This window comes from Anguilla rostrata, chromosome 8, assembly GCF_018555375.3.
Source record: "Anguilla rostrata isolate EN2019 chromosome 8, ASM1855537v3, whole genome shotgun sequence".
Lineage (NCBI taxonomy): Eukaryota > Metazoa > Chordata > Actinopteri > Anguilliformes > Anguillidae > Anguilla > Anguilla rostrata.
This window is the reverse complement of record NC_057940.1, coordinates 586,207-609,277: the sequence shown is the minus strand read 5'-3', so window position 1 is coordinate 609,277 and position 23,071 is coordinate 586,207. Positions and strand designations below refer to the sequence as shown.

At 47.9% G+C, this 23,071-nt stretch overlaps 1 protein-coding gene across 1 annotated transcript in view; it reads left to right on the top strand.

Annotated features, from left to right (window-relative positions):
- Nucleotides 1-1,247: 1,247 nt before the first annotated feature.
- The window catches only part of LOC135260451 (partitioning defective 3 homolog), a 253,512-nt gene continuing 231,688 nt past the window's right edge, over nt 1,248-23,071 (top strand). The window contains 1 exon segment of the mRNA XM_064345669.1: nt 1,248-1,762. Coding sequence (XP_064201739.1) covers nt 1,643-1,762 — 120 coding nt within the window. The 5' untranslated portion in view covers nt 1,248-1,642.

Here is a 23,071-nt window from a genome sequence, read left to right as displayed (position 1 = left end):
ACTTCCATTAACTGTCTGTGGCTTCCCCTAACCTTTCCGGGGGCTGTGGGGCTGTTTGCCTAACCCTGGGTCTGTTCCACTGGACCAGCTCTCTGCACCAGTTTAATGCAGTTTCTTGCATTCGGGGCTGCATATGGTAGTAATTATGAATGACAGCACAGTTGCCTGTCCGTGCACTCATGAATTTGCAGCCTACTCGAATGCACACTGTGTGCCATTCAACTGGACTGCAACCAATAAGGAATTTTATATGCTGTTTATGAAAGGGGGGATATATAAACAATATAAATAAAGGAATTAATACATAGACGGAGCACTAAATCAGTACACTAACCGAACTTTTTAAAAATTTTATTTTATTTTTTTAGCGCGGGACCCAGTTCAAATGTCAGGTTCTCGAACTGTGCGCGAGACGGGAACCCCTGTCAGCGCCTCCCAGCTGCGAGTGCCGCCGTGTGATCGGATTACAGCAAACAAAACCAAGGAACGGCCGGCTGACTGTGGCAGTACCCGCGCTGCTCCTAGGACAGCAGGACTGCGTTTTCTAGAAAGCTCGATTGTTTTTATGAGGGCGCACTTTTGTGTAGACTTTTTCTTTCTGTCTTTCTTTGAGCGTTTGAAGGCAGAGAGGGTCCCGTGTCTCTGTATGCGGGACTTTGAGTCGCTTTATGCGACGTGTCCTCATAGCCTACTGTACTTTGCACAACGTCGCTGTAAACTGGTCCTCTCAGCTGGCCGGGTCACTGCTGCAGGCCGTGGGAAGAACAAGTGCAGATCGTTAGTTTTCTAGAAAAATGATCTCTCCAAATAAAAGCAAAACTAAACAAGATAAAGAAAACAAACACACACATAGATAAATACTTTGTTGTTCAAAGGCTGAATCTGTTTTATAGCAAGTTTATTGAATCGTGTTACCTTGCTCCTGATTCATGGCCAACACCCCATTCATTTATAGTAGCTACTCCACAACAACTCATAGCAAGTTAGCTACCGCCGGACAGATTTATGGCATGTCTGTGTGAAAATGATATAGAATACCCATTCTTTAAAAACAGGTAGTAGTCTTAAAGTGGCTTTTTATTTTGAAACCAAAAATAGGAAAATAGATTATGTTTGTTTATTTTTCTTTTAAGTTAAATGAAAGTACTTTCAAACTCCACCGCATTCTGCCAATAAAACAATGAAATTTCGTCCTGTAGTGTTTACATGATGGATAACAAATAATTAGCGAAAATTATTTCTAGCCAAATTATTTTCGCATGACTCAACTTTAATTCACGCTTTTACTCTAAAGAACGAGTGAAGAGGTGTCCTATTTCTATGGAACGCAATGAGGCAGGAGAGTTCCCATTTATGAGTCGATACTCGTTGTGACCAGTGCGGGGAGACGCTCGCGCGACTCAATGGATTGCTGGATTCGTAGCCTACTCATCACAGCTCGATCGCAGAAACATTAAACAGGTGGTCAGACACAAACATCGTAAACCCTCCACAATGGAGAAAAGGTGAAGAATCCCGGTCTCTTCTTTTCGGATACAATCTGTGTGAGGCCGAAGAGAATTAATGTCGAGGCGAACGGGGAGAAGCAGCATCGCACCTTGAGTTTTCTTCTGGATCTGTGGGATATATCGGAAATAAAACTATGAAAGTGACGGTGTGTTTCGGTCGGACCAGGGTGGTGGTTCCCTGTGGAAATGGAAATATTAAAGTCCACAGTTTGATTCAGCAAGCCGTAATGAGGTACAAAAAAGCCATCGCCAAGGTGAGTTACGTTTGTTTTTCTTTGTGCTCTTGTTGCCATGAAAATATTTGGAAACAGTGTTGCAATCCGAGGACCGGTGCGGCGGTGTAGCAATATGGCGCTTTTCTGGGAGCGGAGGGAAGAAAGAACAGGGGGAAATCCTTCAAGATTGTGCCGATTAAACCGACCAAACCGTTTTAACGGGGTTGCTTAGCACGGGAACCCATTTATTTCTCTAACTTTTGCGTGTTTAAAGATCCTCTCTTCCATTTTCGTGCTGTTACTGCGATAGTACCCGGCTGTAGCGAACCAGCAAAAGTTCCATAGGGACATAGTTTTTAATAGTCCCGCTGGTGAATTTGATAGTTCTGGGAAGACATTGACGAAACGAATTAATTAATTAAATAATGTGAAAGCACATGCATTATGCGACTGACAAAAAACTTGAGCTGAAGTAACATAGTTAGGCTATCACACGGGACGAGTAAAGCCTGCAAGAACGTGCAACCGGGGTCTTGCTATCCTGTTTGAAGTTTGAAAGGCGAGGCTTTCGAATAGCAAAAATTCGTAAATGCAGCTTTGACATTAACTTGATTTTCCTCTAGCTACATTTGACAATTTGTTTTGCATTTTTCAAATACTTTTATTTGTCACTCATTGCAGCGGCTAATCTGACCATTGCCACAACTCAAGAAGGGTATAGCCACTTTAAACCGCAAGGAAAAGACAGATTGTGTTTTGACGTCTCATTTGTTTGTAAAGGCACGGCGTACTCGTAAATCAACGCGGTGTGCTCAGCTCCCCGTATCATCTCGTGGGTTACATGTGTTTTAAGTTGTTAGTGGCGTGTGTCCTGCACGGATGCAGGAGTAAGTATAAATTCAGCCTCGGGCCTCCTGGAGACACCAGGCCCTGGAGGGGAGGGAAGGAAACTACAGCGAATGTCCAATAAGTTAAGAATTCCACAGTCACGAAAAACTGGACGTGGTTTTGCGAACAAAGAATGAGATCACCGCGGTTGCTTAAGTTTGAGGCTCAGATCAAACCGTAGGCTACTAAACAACGGGAAACGCCATTTTGATCGGTTACGGTTTGAGATACCGCCTGCTGCGGGCCTGTTAGAAGAGCATCGTTTGCATTGATGTGAGCAATCCCGGTACAACCGCGCAAGCAAGCTCGTGCATCAGCGATAAAATACGCTAAGGTGTGTTTGGGAGGACTTTGACTATCTCCTGAAATTTATTGAAATAATAATGAAATGAATAAGTGCACAATAGTCCCTGGACCAACTACAGAAGGGTGCTATATTTTCCACTGTCTATGCATTCAATTTCACTTTTTGTAGTAGGCCATTCCTCAAGGTTAGATGGTTTGGCTCAAAAGTTAGTTGAGGAAAAGCAGGACTGGGCTGAGGTTACATCATGCTGGATTGCGTGACGCTGTTGCTGTAGCTTCTGAAAGTCGGATATTTTTCTACCCCCATACTTTCCTTTCACCATCTCATTGGAAGAGGGAGAACTTTTCCAAGAAAATCTAATATGTTTTTCGCAAAATCTTGATGAATTTGTTAATAGCAGAAACTGAGAAGTGTAGATAGTGATACATAGTTATGAGTCAGTTAAGCCAAACAAAAAAACGTGTTAGCAATTTTCAGACACCTTTGAGTGACTAAGTGAATGATGGTAGTTAAACGGTGTTTCTGTGACTGAAGGCCCTGTTCAGATTTTATGGGCATTTCGTCCAACATCTTGAGGCCCGTTAAGTGAGTTCACGATCATTTGTCATGTGTGGCTGTTCTAATTGGCCGTGACAGTGGCAGGAAACGTTACACATTGTGTGGCATCTTTAGGTTACCGGGGTTACAGGGCAGCGTATTTCTTTCCCCACGGGCCCAGCATTGAGCGTTACTCTCACTGCTAAAACCGTTTGTTCAGAAGACGGCTGGATTTGTGTTCTTAATAAATGCGTTTATAACAGACGGCTCTGCATATATTAAAAAGGTGTACCCTTGAACTGTGATGTGTGTTTCTCATAAGGTCCTGAGTGAGCATCACGTAGTGTGTGTGACTGGTGTAAAGAAACTGAAAAGAAAGAAACTGACTGCTCATGTGCCTGTGAGCTGGACTCTCTCACACACTAAGGCAGCAGCTCTGGACCTTTTCCTTTTTCCAAAAAAAAGTCAAAGTAAAAATTTAAGCTAACATGACATGTTGTCTGGTTTCATTTAGAGTGGGGGGGACAGTATCACAGATGAGGGGTGTCAGACTCTTCTGTTGGGGGGGGGGGGGGGGGTGCAGTGTCTGCTGGTTTTTGGCGTGCTACAGCACTGTCACTGACTACAGGCTAAGCCATCTGGTACACCTTGAGTCCAAGACATAAATTCACTGCTGATTGACGAGAACCACAGAAACAGACACTGCGGCCCTCAGAAGGCTTTAATTTTGCATCCCTGTCCAAGAAGGTGGAATATTTTTGCTTTAAAAAGTATTTATGTGGTTTAAAAAGTTATGGAAATGAATGGCTTCACCTTGAAAAATGATGTTAATGACCCCAGTGCCTTCTGTACTGCCTGATTACCACAGAGGGAGATCCGTAGTGCACCCATGGACTGAGTCTCCAGTAAATTTATGAATCCTTTTATACCGGCCTAGTTTCCTTCTTGGGCTTGGACACCTATTTAATATTTGCAGTTCCTGCAGAATGATGTGAGAGTGCTCCTGCATCAATTGTCGGGGTGTCAGGCCCATTTGGGGAGACTCCCCCCGCTGCCTGTGTGCTGAATCGGGGCCGATTTGCCTCCTCACCTGTAGGGGCAGTCACACCCCTGAGGGAATGTTTTATTGCCAGCCCCTCTGAATGGCGCATGGCTCGCTGGCGTTCCTTCCCCTCTCTCTGCTGGAGCAGGTATCTGTGTCTCTACAGCAGCGGTGGACAGCTCCGGTCCTGCTGGGCCGTTGCAGGTTTTTGTTTCCACCGTTTAATCAAGCAATTGGCTGCATCCAGCAGCCCCGCCTGACCTGTAGAGCAAACCGCAGTGAAGTGTTTCAAATTGGGAATGATTCAGTGTTACGTTATGATGTGTGTTTAGGAACACTTGCAGGGAAATGTAGTTAAAATGTCAGATCGCCTGAATGATGGGGTTTAATGAGATAATTGAGAGCTGGAGTTGGCATGAAATCCAGGAGCGGTTACCGGCCACCATACCTGCCCCACTGCCCCCCCCCCCCCCTTCATGCCCTGATGACCCCAATGCTTCGCTGGAGGGCCACAGTATCTGCGGGTTTAACTCCAGTCCTGGAGGGCCGCAGTGTCTGCAGGTTTAACTCCAGTCCTGGAGGGCCGCAGTGTCTGCTGGTTTAACTTCAGTACTGAAGGGCCACAGTGTCAGAGGGTTTGACCCCAGTCCTGGAGTCGATGCTTAACAGCACTTGCTCCTTATTTCTGAGGCCTGAATTGGCTCTCTGTATGGGAACAAAGAGAAATGGTCCCCTGGGGCTGGGCTCTGCATCCCTGGTGTTTAGTGACCCTGGCACAGTGTTGTGGCATGCCTGGTGTTTAATAATAGCAGTGCTGAAGTCTCAGGTGTCAGTGAGGTGTCAGTGCTGTCTTCACCCGGCTGCTGGGTGATCTATGCTGTAGCCGGATGGCGGTCTCATTGTTAGGGTGATCTACTCTGGCGGGATGGGGGTCTCATCGTTAGGGTGATCTATGCTGTAGCGGGATGGCAGTCTCATTGTTAGGGTGATCTACGCTGTAGCGGGATGGCGGTCTCATCGTTAGGGTGATCTACGCTGTAGCGGGATGGGGGTCTCATCGTTAGGGTGATCTACGCTGTAGCGGGATGGCGGTCTCATCGTTAGGGTGATCTACGCTGTAGCGGGATGGGGGTCTCATCGTTAGGGTGATCTACGCTGTAGCGGGATGGCGGTCTCATCGTTAGGGTGATCTACGCTGTAGCGGGATGGCGGTCTCATCGTTAGGGTGATCTATGCTGTAGCGGGATGGGGGTCTCATCGTTAGGGTGATCTACGCTGTTGCGGTATGGGGGTCTCAGGGTGAATCCTTTTGAGGGGTCAGCATAGTCTAGGCTTGTCAAACCCATCCCGGAGGGGTCTACAGTTTTTCCTGGTTTAATTTCAGTCAGAAGCCAATCTCAGGCTTGGAAAGAACTCCTTGGCCAATGAGTGACTGATGTCATTCACTTAAGTGCTGAAACATCAGAAAGCCCAGCATGCACTGGGGTCTGGCGTAGAGTCAGCGTTCCTGCCGTGATGGACAGGCTGTTAGGCCACAGTGGTGACCTCCTCAGGATAAACAGGACAGAAGCTGAACCCCTCTGTGGGCTTTGCTCCCGGGCTCAGGCATTGTGCTGCTTTAGTAAGTGCGTGTGTGTAGTGTGTGTCTGTGTGTGCGTTTAATCAGTAGGCTGTAGTAAGTGTGTGTGTGTGTGTGTGTGTGTGTGTGTGTGTGATCAGTAGGCTGTAGTAAGTGTGTGTGTTTAATCAGTAGGCTGTAGTAAGTGTGTTTTTGGAGTGGACCCTGGCCCTCTCGATGGTTGGGGGTGTAGGGTTTGGGTTTTTGGAGCGAACCCTGGCCCAGTGGTGCAGAAAAGCTCCAGACGTAATTCACCTCATTTCCCAGGAATCCGTGGTGGTGAAGCCAGAAGGAGGCTGGGTGGCTGATTCTGTTTAGATGGAGTTTCGTTTGAATAGCCCCTCTGTCTGATGTGGAAATGTAACTGCTGTGCAAAGTTGTTTTCTTTTCCGTACCCTGTTAAGATTTTAGTTGGTGTTGAGTATTTGCCCACATTCTCCCCTGTGGTTTGCATGGGAGCTGATAACCTGGCATTGACTGTGCGGCCCCAGTGTTACCATCAGTCCCATCTGTATGCAGTATCTAAGAGGGTATGTGCGTGAGAGTGTGTCTTTGCGTGTCTGTGCATGTCTTTGTGTCTGTGTGTGCGCGTGTGTGAGATTGTGTCTGTGCGTGTCTGTGTCTGTGTGTCTGTATGTGTGTCTGTGTCCGTGTCCGTGCATGAGTGTGTGTTTGTGTCCGTGTCTATGCGTGAGTGTGTGCGTGAGTGAGTGAGAGTGTGTTTGTGTTTGTGTCTGTGTCTGTGCGTGTCTGTGTCTGTATGTGTGTCTGTGTCTGTGCGTGAGTGCGTGTTTGTCTGTGTCTGTGCGTGACTGAGTTGAGAGTATGTTTGTGTTTGTGTCTGTGTCTGTATGTGTGTCTGTGTCCGTGTCTGTGCGTGAGTGCATGTCTGTGTCTGTGTCCGTGTCTGTGTTCGTGAGAGTGTGTCTGTGTCCGTGTCTGTGTTTGTGCGTGAGTGAGTGAGGGTGTCTGTGTTTGTGTCCGTGTCTGTGTTCGTGCGTGAGTGTGTGTCTGTGTCCGTGTCTGTGTTCGTGAGTGAGTGAGAATGTGTCTGTGTCTGTGTCCGTGTCTGTGTTCGTGCGTGAGTGTGTGCGTGAGTGAGAGTGTGTGCGTGAGTGAGTGTGGGTGTGAGTGAGTGAGTGAGTGTGTGTGCGTGAGTGAGTGAGAGTGTGTTTGTGTTTATGAATGTGTCTGAGTGCGTGAGCCTGTTTAGAACTGCTGCATGTGTCCAATCTTTCTGTGAAACTCTGTTGTGCAAGTTAATGGAAGCATAAAAATAGAGCGAAATCACATATAATAGAATATAAAAGACTCCATTACCCCCCCCCCCCCCCCCCCCCCCCCGGGGGGAGTATGATTGCCGCCATTGTAGCCAGTGTGTGGACCTTTGATCTCTCTTACGATATGAGTGGAATTTTTAAAAGGAGGGAAAAACGGTACCTGTGATATTTTTGCCAAAATAAAAAACCCTTTTCCCATGGGATATTGCATGTGTGTGAGTGTGAGCATGTGTGTGTGTGTCTGTTTTTGTTTCTGTGTGTGTGTATGTGTCTGTTTGTGTTTCTGTGTGTGTGTGTGTGTGTGTGTGTGTGCATGCGCGTGTGTGTTTTTCATTATTGTGCTGAAGTGATTAACTTGGTGATTAGTACAATTAAAGTGGTTTAAAATGTTTTAAAATGTATTATTGCTGAGCTAATAGGCCTAATCGAGGGGCTCTTGTGCGTTTTGCGGTGATGAATAGTGTGCGTTTGAGTGAATGCATGAGTAAGCCTTTTTATATCTGAATCTTTTGGCTTGTGGACATCGGCTGTTTGGCTTGTGGTATTGAGGTGCAGTGGGAAAAACAGAAAAATTGGCAGAGCTTTAAACAGCTGTCAATCACAGATGCATTTGATCCAATCAAAACCATTTTCTCTGCACTGCACCGATGGTTTACATTTGGGACCGAATGATGGCTGGCTCCTCCCATTTCAGGTCACGTGACACCTCAGTCTCATGCTGGGCAGAACCCCATTCCCAGAGGACTGAATCCATTTCAGGATTTAACGGCAGCTTCTGTTTACCTGATCTGACAGTTTAGCTACAAATATGGACGCACTTGTGAGTGACAGCTGAAGACTGTTCTTGTGTCTCTATATGTGAACGTTAATTGATGATTTTTAATGTGTAATCTACGAGGGAACTGGCATTGGCATATTCAGCAAATTAACTGATTGAACCTGGGTAATTGAATGTAGCAGAAGTTAAAACTGATTGTGCATTACATTATGTTGCAGGCATTTTGAAGATGCTCTTGTCCTCAGCTACTTCCACAGCTTTTGTGTTTTTACTTATTTATTTTTTTACATAGTGTCAATTTAAACAGCCGGATATTTACTGAAGCAATACAGGTCAAGCACCTTGTTCAAGGGTACAATGACAGTGCCATACCCGGAAATCGAACCTTCCCCACTGCATTACACCTGGAACAGGGTCCCCCTGCCCTCCCCAAACCCCCTGTCTCCACAGCAACTGCTCCCCACCACTCAGTCCCCCTGGAGCGAACACAGTCCCTGCAACCCTGCCCTAATCACGCGATTGGCCAGCCAGAAAGGATGTATGCACAGACCTGTTCGGGCGAATAGCGAAACTTTAATGAGATTTGCTTCCGTTCGAATGGAACTCTTCTTATTATTCCATTAACATGCAATTAGCGCATGAAAAATTCACCAGCAGCCCTCTAGGGATGTGTGTGTGTGTGCGCGTAATATGCAGTGTGTGTGTGTGTGTCTGCGTGTGTAGTGTGCACGTGTGTGTGTGCGTGCAGTGTGTGTGTGTGTGTGCGTGCATGCATATGTGTGTGTGTGTGTGTGTGTGTGTGTGCGCGCGCGCGCGCGCGTGCAGTGTGTGTGTGTGTGTGTGTGTGTGTGTTTGTGTGTCCCGGGGGGAGGTGGGGGTGTACACCCCCTTCTGAGACCTCAGGCAAGTCGCTTCATGCCAGGAGGAGGAACTGAAGGAACTGGCACACAGAGCTGTTGCCAGGTTACCGAACACCTGAGTTTATGTGCAGAATGAGGGATTAATGGTGTAATCCTCAGGGTTGTGTGCAGAGCAGCTGTCTGTATTCAGGGTGTGCTGTTCAGCCTACTGCTTACATTAGAGTTCTAAGGCTTCAGTGCAGCTGGATGCCTCCTCTCCTCATGCCCTGGGCAGCTGGCCTGGAAAGGGTAGGGCTTAGAGTAGCACCCCCCCCCCCATTCTCTTTATATCACTGCCTTTATTCATACATTTAAAATCATGTCTGCTGTTTGTTAGTTGTTAGCCACGCCCCCTGTATATACTGAGCCACGCCCCTCTCCATACTGAGCCACGCCCCTCTCCATACTGAGCCACACCCCTCTCTGTGCTGAACTGAGCTTCTGAATCCCGCCCCTCCCCCTCCCTGCACAGTTGACTCACCCGTGAAGTCAGCAGCTGTGACCTTTGACCTTCTAGTGCTTGAATGGGGCCACGCTTGGGTTGCCCTCCCAGCCTGGGCCTGACCCTGCTCTGGGGCCCATGTGCCTAAACTCACCTGTGATCCGGTTCTACCTGGAGTTGGATTTATTCAGCCAAAGCAGGTGTTTGCGGAGGGGCCGTGTTCCTGCTCTGATCACCGCCAGGCCGTCTGCAGTGGTCAGAGGTGCTGCAGGCTGATTGGCTGATGCAGGCATGTTGCTCGAACCCCAGTCTGCGGGGCTTTGGTGTGTTTGATCAGGCAAAGCGCAGAGGCTCACGCAGTTTGTCCTTATCAGCACTTACATACATCGCAATCATTAAGATAAATATGCTCAGCTAAAGCAAATATTTTAATAGCCAAATATTGGTCTTGAAACAACAAATATTATTTGAAAGTATCTACAGTAAATATTGCAAAATCAAAATCATGTAAAAACATGTAAATATTAAAAAAGGTGAAATTTAAAAATATAGAAAAATTGCATATTTTCAGTGTTTACCAGACGGTGTAATTAGTGCACTTAACGATTATGTGCAAGGATTTCAAACGAGGAACAAAGATGCTTTGACCCTCCAGGCCAGACGAGATGCTGCAGCAGACCTTGCGCTGATCTGAGGCTCCGGTCACCTGTAGCCATCTTGCGTTCTGATTGGTGATGTGTGACACGAATGGCTTGTTAAAAAAGGAAGATGATGCCCAGTTTTGTCTCAGTGTTTTTTCATATGGTTTTAGTCTCAGAGAAGTGACATGCATGCTCATTACAGTGAGCTTTTCTCCATGAAGCTGCTGAAATTAGCTTGCTGCTACGTGGCCAGGCCTTCTCCCTGCACTGTGGCATGTCCCCCACTCCCCCCCCCCCTCCCCCAACTGCTATTGGGGAAGTTCCATGAGGAAGGTCACCCATGTTGTGTTAGTGCACAATTGCCGAATGAACTTGCAGCTGGTATTTATATGGAGCAGACATTTGCAGAAGGTCAGCCGTTGTGTCCTTGGCCCAAACGGTCTGTACGGACAGTGTGTACCCACATGCCACCCTGTGTACCCACGTGTCACCCTGTTACGGGTGTGAGGTCAGGACCGCACAGGATGCTTCCCCTGAATGTGATGTTTTAAAGCACAGATTAGAGCGATGGCTCAGTTAAGCGTGTGTGTGTGCGTGTGTGTGGGGGGGGGGGCTGTTTGTGTGGGGTCTGTTCAGTTTGGGGGGGGTCTGTTCTTCCTCGCCTCTGTCGGGTCGTCCCGTCTCTTCCCTGGCTGGGCAGTGGTAGCCTGTACTCACTGGGGACCCCTGGGTGTTGGAGCAAGGGGGGGCGGGGCAGGTGGCAGTGAGTGTGATGGATGTGCCGCCGCGGCTGCGGGTTCCAGCGCCAGGGCAGATCAATGCGCCATCCCGCCGCGGGAGTGGGACAGGCTTACATGAAGGAATGCTAACGTGCTAACGGATTACGTGCTAGCTCTGGAATGGCTCCCCTCGGCTCAGTGCTGGTCACCTCGGTTACGGGATCCCGGCGCAATGAGAGCCCGATCTGAGCGCCCTGCTCTTCCTGTTAGTGAGGGCAACAGGAAACGAGCGTCTGAATTTAGTGTTTGTTCGTGCGATCGCTCCCGTCTCTGTGCCTGTGGAGTGGGTGCTGCTCTTTGTGAAGCTGCCTTGTGTGGCTGCAGTCTCTGCACCTCAAACAGAATGTACTGGAAGGCCGCGGATCCACTTTCCAAATGACTGGACCGCTCTGTCTCCCCCTCCAGGATTTCCATAAACACAGGAAGTGCCGAAATGTACACAAGTACCAAGAAGAAAAAATGCTTATTTTTAGCTTTTATTGCATCACTCCTCTTGGATTTGAAGCCACCTTGATCCCAGTCATGGTTCTCGCATGAGGGAAAGATCTGAAAGCTGCTCTGTGGATTTGTTTTTGGCATAACACAAGATGCACCCCTGAAACATAAGCTGGGCCTCATTGCTGGAAAATGCAGGAAGATTAAAATCTCGCGGGCGTTTGCTCGCTGATCTGCCGCGGCTTCCTGAAAGCTCAGCGAGCGCCGCGTCTCTCCGAGCCGCACCGTGACCTTCTCCTCTCCTTGCTTTATGTATCCCGCTCGACTGCTTAATGTCGCGCGCTAAAAACGCACATTCCACGGCCTTCACCGTTTACTCTCCAAACGAGCCCTTTTACTCTCAGACAGGCCTGCGTTCCCTCAGCTTTGAGCTGCGTATCAGAGACGTGTGGCTGTGAATGTGAGGGGAACTGGGAGGCGTTAGCATGCGCTGCTAGGCTGTGAATGTGAGGGGAACTGGGAGGCGTTAGCATGCGCTGCTAGGCTGTGAATGAGGGAAACTGGGAGGTGTTAGCATGCGCTGCTAGGCTGTGAATGTGAGGGGAACTGGGAGGCGTTAGCATGCGCTGCTAGGCTGTGAAAGTGAGGGGAACTGGGAGGCGTTAGCATGCGCTGCTAGGCTGTGAATGAGGGAAACTGGGAGGCGTTAGCATGCGCTGCTAGCCTGTGAATGAGGGAAACTGAGGCGTTAGCATGCGCTGCTAGGCTGTGAATGAGGGAAACTGGGAGGTGTTAGCATGCGCTGCTAGGCTGTGAAAGTGAGGGGAACTGGGAGGCGTTAGCATGCGCTGCTAGGCTGTGAATGAGGGAAACTGAGGCGTTAGCATGCGCTGCTAGGCTGTGAATGAGGGAAACTGGGAGGCGTTAGCATGCGCTGCTAGCCTGTGAATGAGGGAAACTGAGGCGTTAGCATGCGCTGCTAGGCTGTGAATGAGGGAAACTGGGAGGTGTTAGCATGCGCTCCTAGGCTGTGAAAGTGAGGGAAACTGTGAGGCGTTGGCATGCGCTGCTAGCTTGGGCTGGGCTGTAAGCCAGCTGATATTGTGCTGCTGCAGGTTTATAGTTTGCAGTTATGGTTTGATGTGCAGTCTGGCTGTCATTCCTTTATCTTTTTTAAATTTATAGTTTTTATTGTTAACCCCCCCCCCCCCCCTTCTCCTCAAATTTTGGAATGTCCAAACACACACACACTCACACAGACACACACACTCAACACCAATTCACACGCACAAGCACACACGCACACCCAAACACATGCTTGCACACGCACACGCGCACACACACTGTGGGGCTGCCTGTGAGGGGTGGGGGCTGATTGACAGGTGGTCAGCTCTGGGTCCTGCACACACACACACACACACACACACACACACACACACTCACACTCTGGGTCCTGCACACACACACACACACACACACACTCTGGGTCCTGTGCATCAGCTTTCAGCTCCACTGGCCATAGCCTTCACTGGCATGCAGCAGATCCCAGACCCTGGAGTCCGTCCATACACAACGACAACCAGCAGCTGCCCCCCCCCCTCCCCCAAACCCTAACCCTGGAGTCCATCCATGCACAAGGACGGCCAGCTGCCCCCCTCCCCCATTTGCTCCCTGCCAGTCCCCCCTGAGCTGCCTGTGTTTGAGGTCCTGTCTGAAACAGCACAGACTCTGTTCCGCAGTAAATACTGAGCCACAGCTCAGCTTACGGGACGCTGTGGATGCTGGGAGCTGCTAGCTAGCGTCCCCCCTGCCCTCCTTTACCTGCCACTGTGCCAGGCTGTGCCAGCTGTGCCAGGCTGCCCTCAGCTGTCTCTGGAGCCTGTTAGATTCTGCAGCTCAGACATTAACCCGCTGCAGGTGTGTCTCCTCTTCCATGGCGCTAACGTTCTGTTCCTGTCTGTGGCAGCTTCAGCTTCCTCACAGCGGTGATGTGATGTCTAAATCCATTAAGCCGGCTCGCCCTGGGACTTTAATAAAGTTCCTGAGATGTGCGAGGCTTGCAGAAAAGTTTGGTCTGAAACTGGCCCAGATTTGCTCTGAAGCTTACGAACAGAAGACTGGGCTCACCATTTGCAATCAAGTGCTTATTTCTACTAATAGTCCTGTGTTTATGCAGAAATCCATGAGCACTCTTACGAGAATTAAAATAAATATGTCATGCTTTTTGCCTTGCCCCGAGTGGATTCGGTATTTAACTCTTTAAAGTGGGCTGTTAGGGTTGTGGTTAAGATTAGGGGGGGTTAGGGATAGGGAGGGTTAGGGTTAAAGTTAGGGTTAGGGGTTAGAGTTAGGGTGAGGTTTAGGGTTATGGTTAGAGTTAGTTAGGGTTAGGGGTTAGGGTTAGAGTTAGGGTTAGGGTTATCGTTAGAGTTAAGGTTAGGGTTAGGGTTATGGTTAGAGTTAGGGTTAGGGGTTAGGGTTAGGGTCACTGCCAGGGCTGAAGCTGCAGGCTGCTCTGTGGTGTATTTCACACACAGTGTTCAGCTCTGCTGGATATTATTTGTAAACCTAAATGTCCAAACGTTGACGTTTACCTGCTCCATTTGCTGCTTTTCTGAAGTGTAATTACAGGAGAAACAGATCATTTACTTGTAATGCTCAGACACTGCAGGGTGTTCTCTGACGGGTGAGAATCAGATGGAAATGTTTGGGCAGAGAGAGTGTGTTTCAACATGCCGAGCTGGGTGTGTCGCTCTTTTTGTCGCTCTTTCTGTTACCCTTTTCAATTACGGACCATGGAACTGCTCTTCTGTGTTTTGCAGTTTTTTTGGATGGAACGGTCCAGTTTTTTTGTGGTTAGAAAAGCGCAGTAAAACGTTCGGTGTTATATCAACTCTTGCGCAGTATGTGTGGTCCCTGTTGGACTCGTATGTGCTCTGTTAGAGCTGAATTAACACAGGAAGTTTTACTGAGAGTTTGGCCTTTTGTCTGAACAGGTCTCCTAATCTTTCATGTCTGTGTAAGATGGTGTCCTTCCTGCTCACAGTCAGTTATTCATACAGGTTAGTCAAGGTGACATGCGTTTAGGACTGGGAGAGTGATGGGACATGCATTTTATATGCACCACCCCTCTGAGAATCTTGCCTGGGTCTAAACTGTCTCTGGCATGGCCTCCCTGCTCCACTGGCATGCCCTAGCCCTGCTCCACTGGCATGGCCTAGCCCTGCTACACTGGCATGGCCTCCCTGCTACACTGGCATGGCCTAGCCCTGCTCCACTGGCATGGCCTAGCCCTGCTACACTGGCATGGCCTCCCTGCTACACTGGCATGGCCTAGCCCTGCTGCAGTATGCGCTGTTCCCACACAGTAGAGATCTCTTGGGATCTGATCATCTAGTGTCCTAGGCCCCTCCCATGGTGAATTTGGACCAATCACGTGTGACCTTGTGGCACTCTCAGCCACCGTTGGTTCTGTTGTGGTCTTGACTCTGTAATGTGGTGTAACCAGGTACAACAACCTGCAGAAATGTACTTTTTCACCACAGCCTTTACATGCCGTCAGGCAGTTCACTTTCCACATTTAGGGAAAAAAAAAAGCTTGCAGTGGATTTTGAAATATATTATTGCTGTGCCCCACTGAAATTTTCCATAAATTACTTTTGTTTTCTACTAAAAATATTACTTACTGAAATAGACTCATGATTCTGCATATAGTATTTTTAACGCTGGACAGTATTCCAGGCATTTTGCAAACAGAGGGAAAATATAGTTCACTACTACTGGCTTAGCACTGTGTAAACACACTCTACAGGAGAGAAGAGAAAGCTGCTCTTTGTTTTGGAGCCAGAACCCAGCATTTACTGTGGGTCAAATATTCACTTTAGGAAAAATGAAAAAGCAACACGCTGAGCACCGGTATCGCTCTCCGCTCCACCGAGTGAGTTATGACAAAGTAATGAACCCTCTGGGGAGACGCGAAATAGACTGAAAAATCACTTTCCCCAAATTTATCTGCGGCGGCTCGAGTCGTTTCAGGTCTAATGGAACAGCTGCGCTTGTTCGCCATTCGCGTTTTCAGCTAGTTCATTTGTGGAAAAAAACGCGTCGTTTTCTTATACCGCTTTAAGGTTTTCCTAAAGATTGTTAGATTTCAACCCTAAGTTAACATAATGTTTTGCTTCGCTTCCTCTCGATTTTGCCGCGAAACGAAATTGAAGAAGAAGAAAAAAACCGGAAACCGTACTACTATGTGGACTTGCGCTAAAAAAATAGGTCTTTCTTTCTAACGTTAGACATTTAAAATGAAATAACTAATCGAAAAATGGTGACATTCATTAGAAGGACAGTAACAATCATGAGAAACAGAAGTGTTATAAAGTGCAATTCCCCTTTAACGGCACAAATCTTCTGCCGTTTAAGCACGCCGCTCTTTCTCAGACGTTACTTTTGGCCGTTTTTCCCACGTGCTGTCACTTTGCCGTTCGACCGGTTTCTGTTCGTAGCGCGATACAGTGATTCACTGTCGCACGGGCCAGTTAATCTACCGGAATTGATTCTCCCCGCTCCGCGTGCAGCGGTGTCAGACATAAATGTCAGGCGGCAGAGCTTCCTCCCTCAGAGATATATGAACATTGGCCTCGTAGCAGAAACTCTCGATACATGAGTAATGACCTGGCGCTGAGACCGCGGGTAGGCATTTATGATAGAAAGCCGTCTCAGTATCGACTATATTTGGCTAAATGTATTGTTTAATACAGCCATGTTGGCCTAGCGAGGTGCTCTGGCTTTTTACAGCGTTGAATGAGGCCTTACGCATTTAATAAGGATAACCAGTATACTGTAAAAGTTACCTTTGTTACACGATCAGTTGCTTGTAAACTGAGCAGTAATCCCATGAAGAAGAAAAGACTTGCGCAATTAGGCTAATGCCTGATCCGGCAGCCTTTGAAGAAGCAGTCCAGAATAAATAACACTCAGCTGCAGAGTTACGCAGCTGGCTGTCTTATCCAGAGTCACTTGCACAATTTAATGTTTCTGTTTTCTTTTTTGTAAACGTCTTTACACTTGGTATGTTTATACAGCCGTATGTGTACTGAACCAATTCAGGCTAACTACTGTACGTTGTTCAGGGTACATCAGCTCAGCCCCCATTTGGAATTGAACCTTCAACCTTTGGGTTACCAGCCCAGCTCGCTAACCATCATCCCACACTGCAGGCTGTTCAGCATGAAATCAGCATGATTTGGAGGAAACCACAGGAACCTGTATGAAACCTGCAGACACTGCGGCCCTCCAGGACTGGAGTTAAACCTGCAGACACTGCGGCCCTCCAGGACTGGAGTTAAACCTGCAGACACTGTGGCCCTCCAGGACTGGAGTTAAACCTGCAGACACTGTGATTCTCTAGGAACATGAGCAACTTTGGGCCCTGTGGAGATTTTTTATGTGAACCATCAGTAAAGACGGAACCACAAGACAAAAAGGAGAAGAAATCGAGAGCCAGCTGGGTAGAAGGGGGCAGGTGATTTTACACGTCTCTGTAGTCCCAGCGCTGAATTTTAAAACCTCCAAATAAGCAGGGAAGAAACAGCAACAGAAAAACCTCAAGAAAAGTGTAAAAAAAAACAGCAGAAGGTTTGTTTTCATTGTGCAACCTGAGATGGCACAACATGCGCACACTTCAGCCCTCTCTGTTTCAGAGCTCCTGATGTTCAGGTTCCTGGTGTTCAGGCTCTCTGCCAGCTCTCCTGCGGGTCCTGGGGTGTGTGGAGCGGTGGCTGTGCATTCAGCAGAACCCTCACATTCACTCTCTGGTTTAAAAGCAGGAAAAGGGTGTGGGCTTCAGTGTGGTCTGTCGGCTTAATGCAGTGTGGGCTGTAGTGTGGTCTGTAGTGTGGGCAGTGTGGGCTGTAGTGTGGTCTGTAGTGTGGGCAGTGTTGGCTGTAGGCTTAATGCAGTGTGGGCTGTAGTGTGGTCTGTAGGCTTAATGCAGTGTGGGCTGTAGTGTGGGCAGTGTGGGCTGTAGTGTGGTCTGTAGGCGTAATGCAGTGTGGGCTGCAGTGTCGTCTGTAGTGTGGTCAGTATGGGCTGTAGGCTTAATGCAGTGTGGGCTGTAGTGTGGTCTGTAGGCTTAATGCAGTGTGGGCTGTAGTGTGATCTGTAGGCTTAATGCAGTGTGGGCTGTAGTGTGATCTGTAGGCTTAATGCAGTGTGGGCTGTAGTGTGGTCTGTAGGCTTAATGCAGACTTTCTGTGGGTGCTAGGCTGGTTCTCAGGGCTGGTTCTGGATGTCAGGGTCCGTGTGTGATCCTGGGAGGTCGCTCCTTGCTGAAGGACCTGAGCTGCTCCATGTGCCGCTGGACTGGAAGAACGGCTTTTGGCGCGGTGATGCAACACCTGAGGGTGTGTTGTCTTCACTGTGGGAGAACACATGGCCTGTTCCCCCTTCTGGAGGTGTGCTGGAGGTGTGCTGGTGCTCTCTGCTGGGTCCGGTCTGCTGCAGAGGGCCTTGTGTTTCAGGATCGCTTATTTATTTTACTCTTTTTATGGGTGGCCGTATTCACAATTGCTGGTGCAGCTTAAATTTTTACGTCTGAGTGCCCGATCCAATGCGAGCAGCAGCTGTGACACAGCTGGGGTTTGAACCTGCAACTTCCCAGCTACAGTCCTAGTCTCATACCCACTGTGCTGCAGTACCACCATACAGTGTCCTGGCAGTGTGGGATTTAAACTGCTGGCAGTGCCCTTGGGTGGGTTTGATTATTCTCACTGGCAGGTGCAGAAGGGTTTCACAGTATTCGCCCCCTCCCAGTCTCCGGTATCCCCCCCCCCACCCCCAGACAGAGTGAATTGTGTACCCCCCGTCACTCCCCTACCCTGGTAGTTACCCTGGCAATTTGCAACATCTTGTGTTTTACAGTCTTCATGATGATAGTAGACAACTCCCCCACCCCCCCCCAAAAAAAAAATATAAAACACACGATGATGGAACACAGATACCTGTGGAAGACATTTTCACTCAGATGATTGGCAGTCTCTCTGGACTTGCTTTTTATTTCGTAAGATCAACGTCTGCTTCCAGGAGAAGAAGGTTTTCCGTTATCAGTGATCCGGTGGAAACGCTCCAGGGGGGTTGGGGGCAGGTCCTGTAGTGCAGGGGGGGCGTGTCTGTCTGTCTGCTCGTTAGAATGCAGAGAATCTTCCGGATGCGCCAGGGAGGAGGCGGAGAGTGACAGCTGTGAAATCAGAGGCGTTTGTCCTGGATCGCGTGAAACCCAACCCTCTGTCTCTAATTCCAGGCTCCTCTGCCATAAGCAGCCTGGGTGTGTGTGTGTGTGTGTGTATGTCTGTATGGGTGTGTGTGTGTGCGTGCCTGCGTGCATGTGTGTGTTTTAGTGTGTGTAGGATGTGGGTCTGAGTGCGTAAATGTTTGTGTGTGTGTGTGTGTGTGTGTGTGAATGTGTGTGGGATGTATATGTTTGTGTGTATGCATCAGAATCTCATGTGCTTGTTGGCCACAAATTGGAAATTAAAATTTTGCCCCAAAGTTTTATATTTTATGACCAAACAGGATCTTTTGGGAGTTTATGCTTCATTTAGAGGTGCCAGTTTAACTGGGGAAAATTCTGAAAACTCAACATGTAGCACTAGCACAACATTAACACTGTGTCACTTCACTAATTCCCTTGACTTGAAAGAGGAGTGATGAGAAAGATGTTAGTTCACCAGGGTGCACACGAGGTCCGGTCCATTTTTAATTTTCATCCCATGGTTCTTTTAATTATTTATAAACATTTATTTTATCTTTTATTTTTAATAAAGTCCCCTGTTACAGCTACATAGTCCATGTGTGTCTTTACTGTCTGATATTGGATCAGACGAGCACTGGCACATTTTGTGCTGTAGAAAATTTAGCCAGAATAATTGGTTCTAATGCCGGCCCTCCAAGTTATGTATCACTGAGGTTTACAGTATGTTCTGATGTTTAAGAGAACATAACCAGTGAAATGTAAAGGTGGTGATACTGAGTTTATGTGAGGTAATTGCATGAGCTGTAAATGCTGTTGCATTCAGGCACTTTGGCGTACAGTAATCTAATTTACTACATATCCAGTTTGATCAGTGTTGCCGTGCTGTGTCACTAAGTATGTCTGTTCATTGTGCTGTGAGCTGGTGCAGCTGATCATCAGCGCTTAATTAGCATCATGACTGTGAGTGGAAAACTGTTAGCCTTGTTCTGCAGCCCCGTGTCAGGCCTGTGAATTAGGCCACTTTAATGAGACAGAGCTGTCATCCGGCCGGCATCGAGACCAGTCTCTTACATACTGTATGTTCACATCGCCCCTTTAGAAAATGAACGGACTCGTCTCTCTGTTACCTGCCCTGTCACACTCAGTGGTGGTCCCCTGGCATTCCAAACAAAAAAAGGAAATGCAAGCTTCAGTTTCATCTCGTAACGATCCTGTTTTGGTACAGTTTTCCAGGTTTTGCACAGCAAAATGAAAATAACAAAATAGTTTCTCATCCCCAGCCGGCTGGTGTTGAATAATGGAGCAAGGGTTGTGAAATTGTTGATAATTCTCCCCACCTCCTCCCTTGGGGACAGTGCTTTTGTTTAATGTTGGTTCATCCATCTTTGTTTTTGGAGCATAATAAGCCTGTCCAAAGAGGTGAAGTCATCCAGTGGGATCTTTCACAGATGAGGAGTGTCTGTGAGTGCCTGCCAGAGGCCTGGATTTGAATGTCTCCTGCATGTTTATGCTTTGTGGATGTGTGTGATCATCGGGCCTGGATTCTGTGAGGCCTTCTAATTAAGTCAACATTACCCTGTCAAGGTTAGGGCTAGCCAAAGTCTCTGTTACTCTGTCAAGGTTAAGGCTAGCCAAAGTCTCCATTACTCTGTCAAGGTTAAGGCTAGCCAAAGTCTCTGTTACTCTGTCAAGGTTAGGGCTAGCCAAAGTCTCCATTACCCTGTCAAGGTTAGGGCTAGCCAAAGTCTCCATTACTCTGTCAAGTTTAGGGCTAGCCAAAGTCTACATTACTCTGTCAAGGTTAGGGCTAGCCAAAGTTTCCATTACTCTGTCAAGTTTAGGGCTAGCCAAAGTCTACATTACTCTGTCAAGGTTAGGGCTAGCCAAAGTCTCCATTACTCTGTCGAGGTTAGCGCTAGCTGAAGTCTCCATTACTCTGTCGAGGTTAGCACTGGCCAAAGTCTCCATTACTCTGTCGAGGTTAGCACTGGCCAAAGCCACCATTACCCTGTCAAGGTTAGGGCTAGCCGATACCTTTGCCGTGTCCATGGCCGTCCTTGGCAGCTGGCTGGTTCCCTTCAGCTTGCCTGTGTGGCGAGATGTGGATCAGGCTCAGAGAGCGCACTGTAGCTGCCGCTGGCTGTGGGCCTTCTCTCTCCGGTGCTGCCAGGCCTTGCGTTGGCACAGCGCCGATGGCACAGAGGAGACTCCCTGGCACGCCTGACTCCGGTGTCCGTGTGCGCTCGGCGGCGCGCGCTGGTCTGCGGCGACGCAGCTGCACTGGAGGGGGTTCATGGATTTCTGCCATTTTCTTTTCATCTCTTTCTCTTCTTCTGAGCCACTGCTGTTTGATTCCTTATTCTTTTTTGTCACTTAATCTCAGTTCTCAACGGATGTATCGAGGAAAAAAGTGTTGCGGATGTTTTCATTTGGTTTCCTTCAAAGTAGACCAGCAGCTCTTGGATTGAAAACATTTTGATGAAGTTGTCTTTGACGGCATTTACCGCTCCCAGGCTCGTCTGTCACCATCTCATCTCAAACAGACGAGCGCGGCGCTCTGCTCTTCCTGGCGTAGGCGCTTTTGTTTCCGTTGGCGTGAATTTCTGCTGCGGCGCAGATTAGCCGCAGAATTTAAAGTACAGATTTGTGTTCTTTCCCCTGCTCCGCTATCTGGCGTCTTTTTAATAAGAGCCGGAATGGCGCAGATGTAATTTCCTTCGTCCCCGCGGCGTTCTGAAAGCCCAGTGCTCCAGCTCCAATCTAATTATGGGCTCAACGGCTTTCCAAATCAAACTCCCGGAATTGGTGGAGAGAGCCTAATTTCAGCACGCGTCTGTATTTTCAGCGTCGTCTTTCCCGATGGGGTAGCGGGGGGTTCTTTTATTACCTGATAGTGGGGGTGCCACAGCAGGTTGCCTCCTTTAAGCTCGTCACCAAGCCGACCGAACTGGAGGAAGAGGAGGGTGAGTCGTGAGGCCTTCCTCTGGGGCCTGCTGGAGCTCCTCTCCATGTCCCTGGGTCCTGATGACCTCACAGGGCTCTGACTGAAGCACGCAGTGCAGTCCTGAGCTCGTCCCACAGTGACCTCTCACCCTCACGAGCTGGGGTTTCCTTGTTTACATAAACAGGTAAATAAATGGCTTTAATTGAAGTGTTCATGTTGACTCTGGAGCTGCCGGGTTACTCGTGTACGGACAGGACGTCGCTCGTGGCGTACTCAAAGTTTCAGGGGCGCGATTGTTCGGTGAGAAGTGTCAAACTTGCGCAGCCGTTGGCATGTTCAGGCAGGTGGTAGAACACCGCTCCTTTCCCCTGAGAATGTGCTGTCTTTTTCCTGACAGCGCACTGAGCATGTGCAGAAACCCTTCATGATGTGTATTTAAAAAACTGTGATAAGGGAAGTTCTCAGTTGCAATTTGTGACTCATTCACATAATTAATTGAACCACTAGTACAAGGAACAAGGGCCTGTACCCAAAACAGAAAAAACTATTAATTATGTTTCATAATTGTATTCCCTTTGGCAAAAATAAATTGTAATTGTTATTAAGAAAGTTTCCATTTTTTATTGAATACATTTTGAGAACTCATTAATGTTAAATTAGGCTTATGTGTTGGGCTGCTGTGTTCATCAAAGGTACTCATTTGCGTTAGAGGTGCCAATGAATTTGCTTTCAATCTGAGAGTTTTTATGTATTTTATATGTAGCTCTAGTTTTCCACTTCTGTTTTATGTCAGACTGGTGTGTGTGTGTATGTGTCTGTGTCTGTCTGTGTGTGATTATGTGCATGTACACTGTATAGAGGTGCACTTGGGCCTATATCCGTGATACGCTATGAAGCAAAATTAAGCAATATGAAGCTGTATCCAGGGCTTATGTTCAGTATTTGTCCTGTAGTATTTACATCGGCTGTCCCTGATAACCAAAATGAACAAACTGTTCCTGCGTTCTTTCATTTCAGTAACGCTTATTGTACAGCTTGCTCAGTTCTGCGTTTCATTTCAGTAACGCTTATTGTACAGCTTGCTCAGTTCTGCGTTTCATTTCAGTAACGTTTATTGTACTAGTTCTATTGCTTACAGCTTGCTCAGTTCTGCGTTTCATTTCAGTAACACTTATTGTACGCTTGCTAGTTCTGCGTTTCATTTCAGTAACACTTATTGTACAGCTTGCTCAGTTCTGCGTTTCATTTCAGTAACGCTTATTGAACAGCTTGCTCAGTTCTGCGTTTCATTTCAGTAACGCTTATTGAACAGCTTGCTCAGTTGTGCGTTTCATTTCAGTAACGCTTATTGAACAGCTTGCTCAGTTGTGCGTTTCATTTCAGTAACGCTTATTGTACAGCTTGCTCAGTTCTGCGTTTCATTTCAGTAACGCTTATTGTACAGCTTGCTCAGTTCTGCGTTTCATTTCAGTAACGCTTATTGTACAGCTTGCTCAGTTCTGCGTTTCA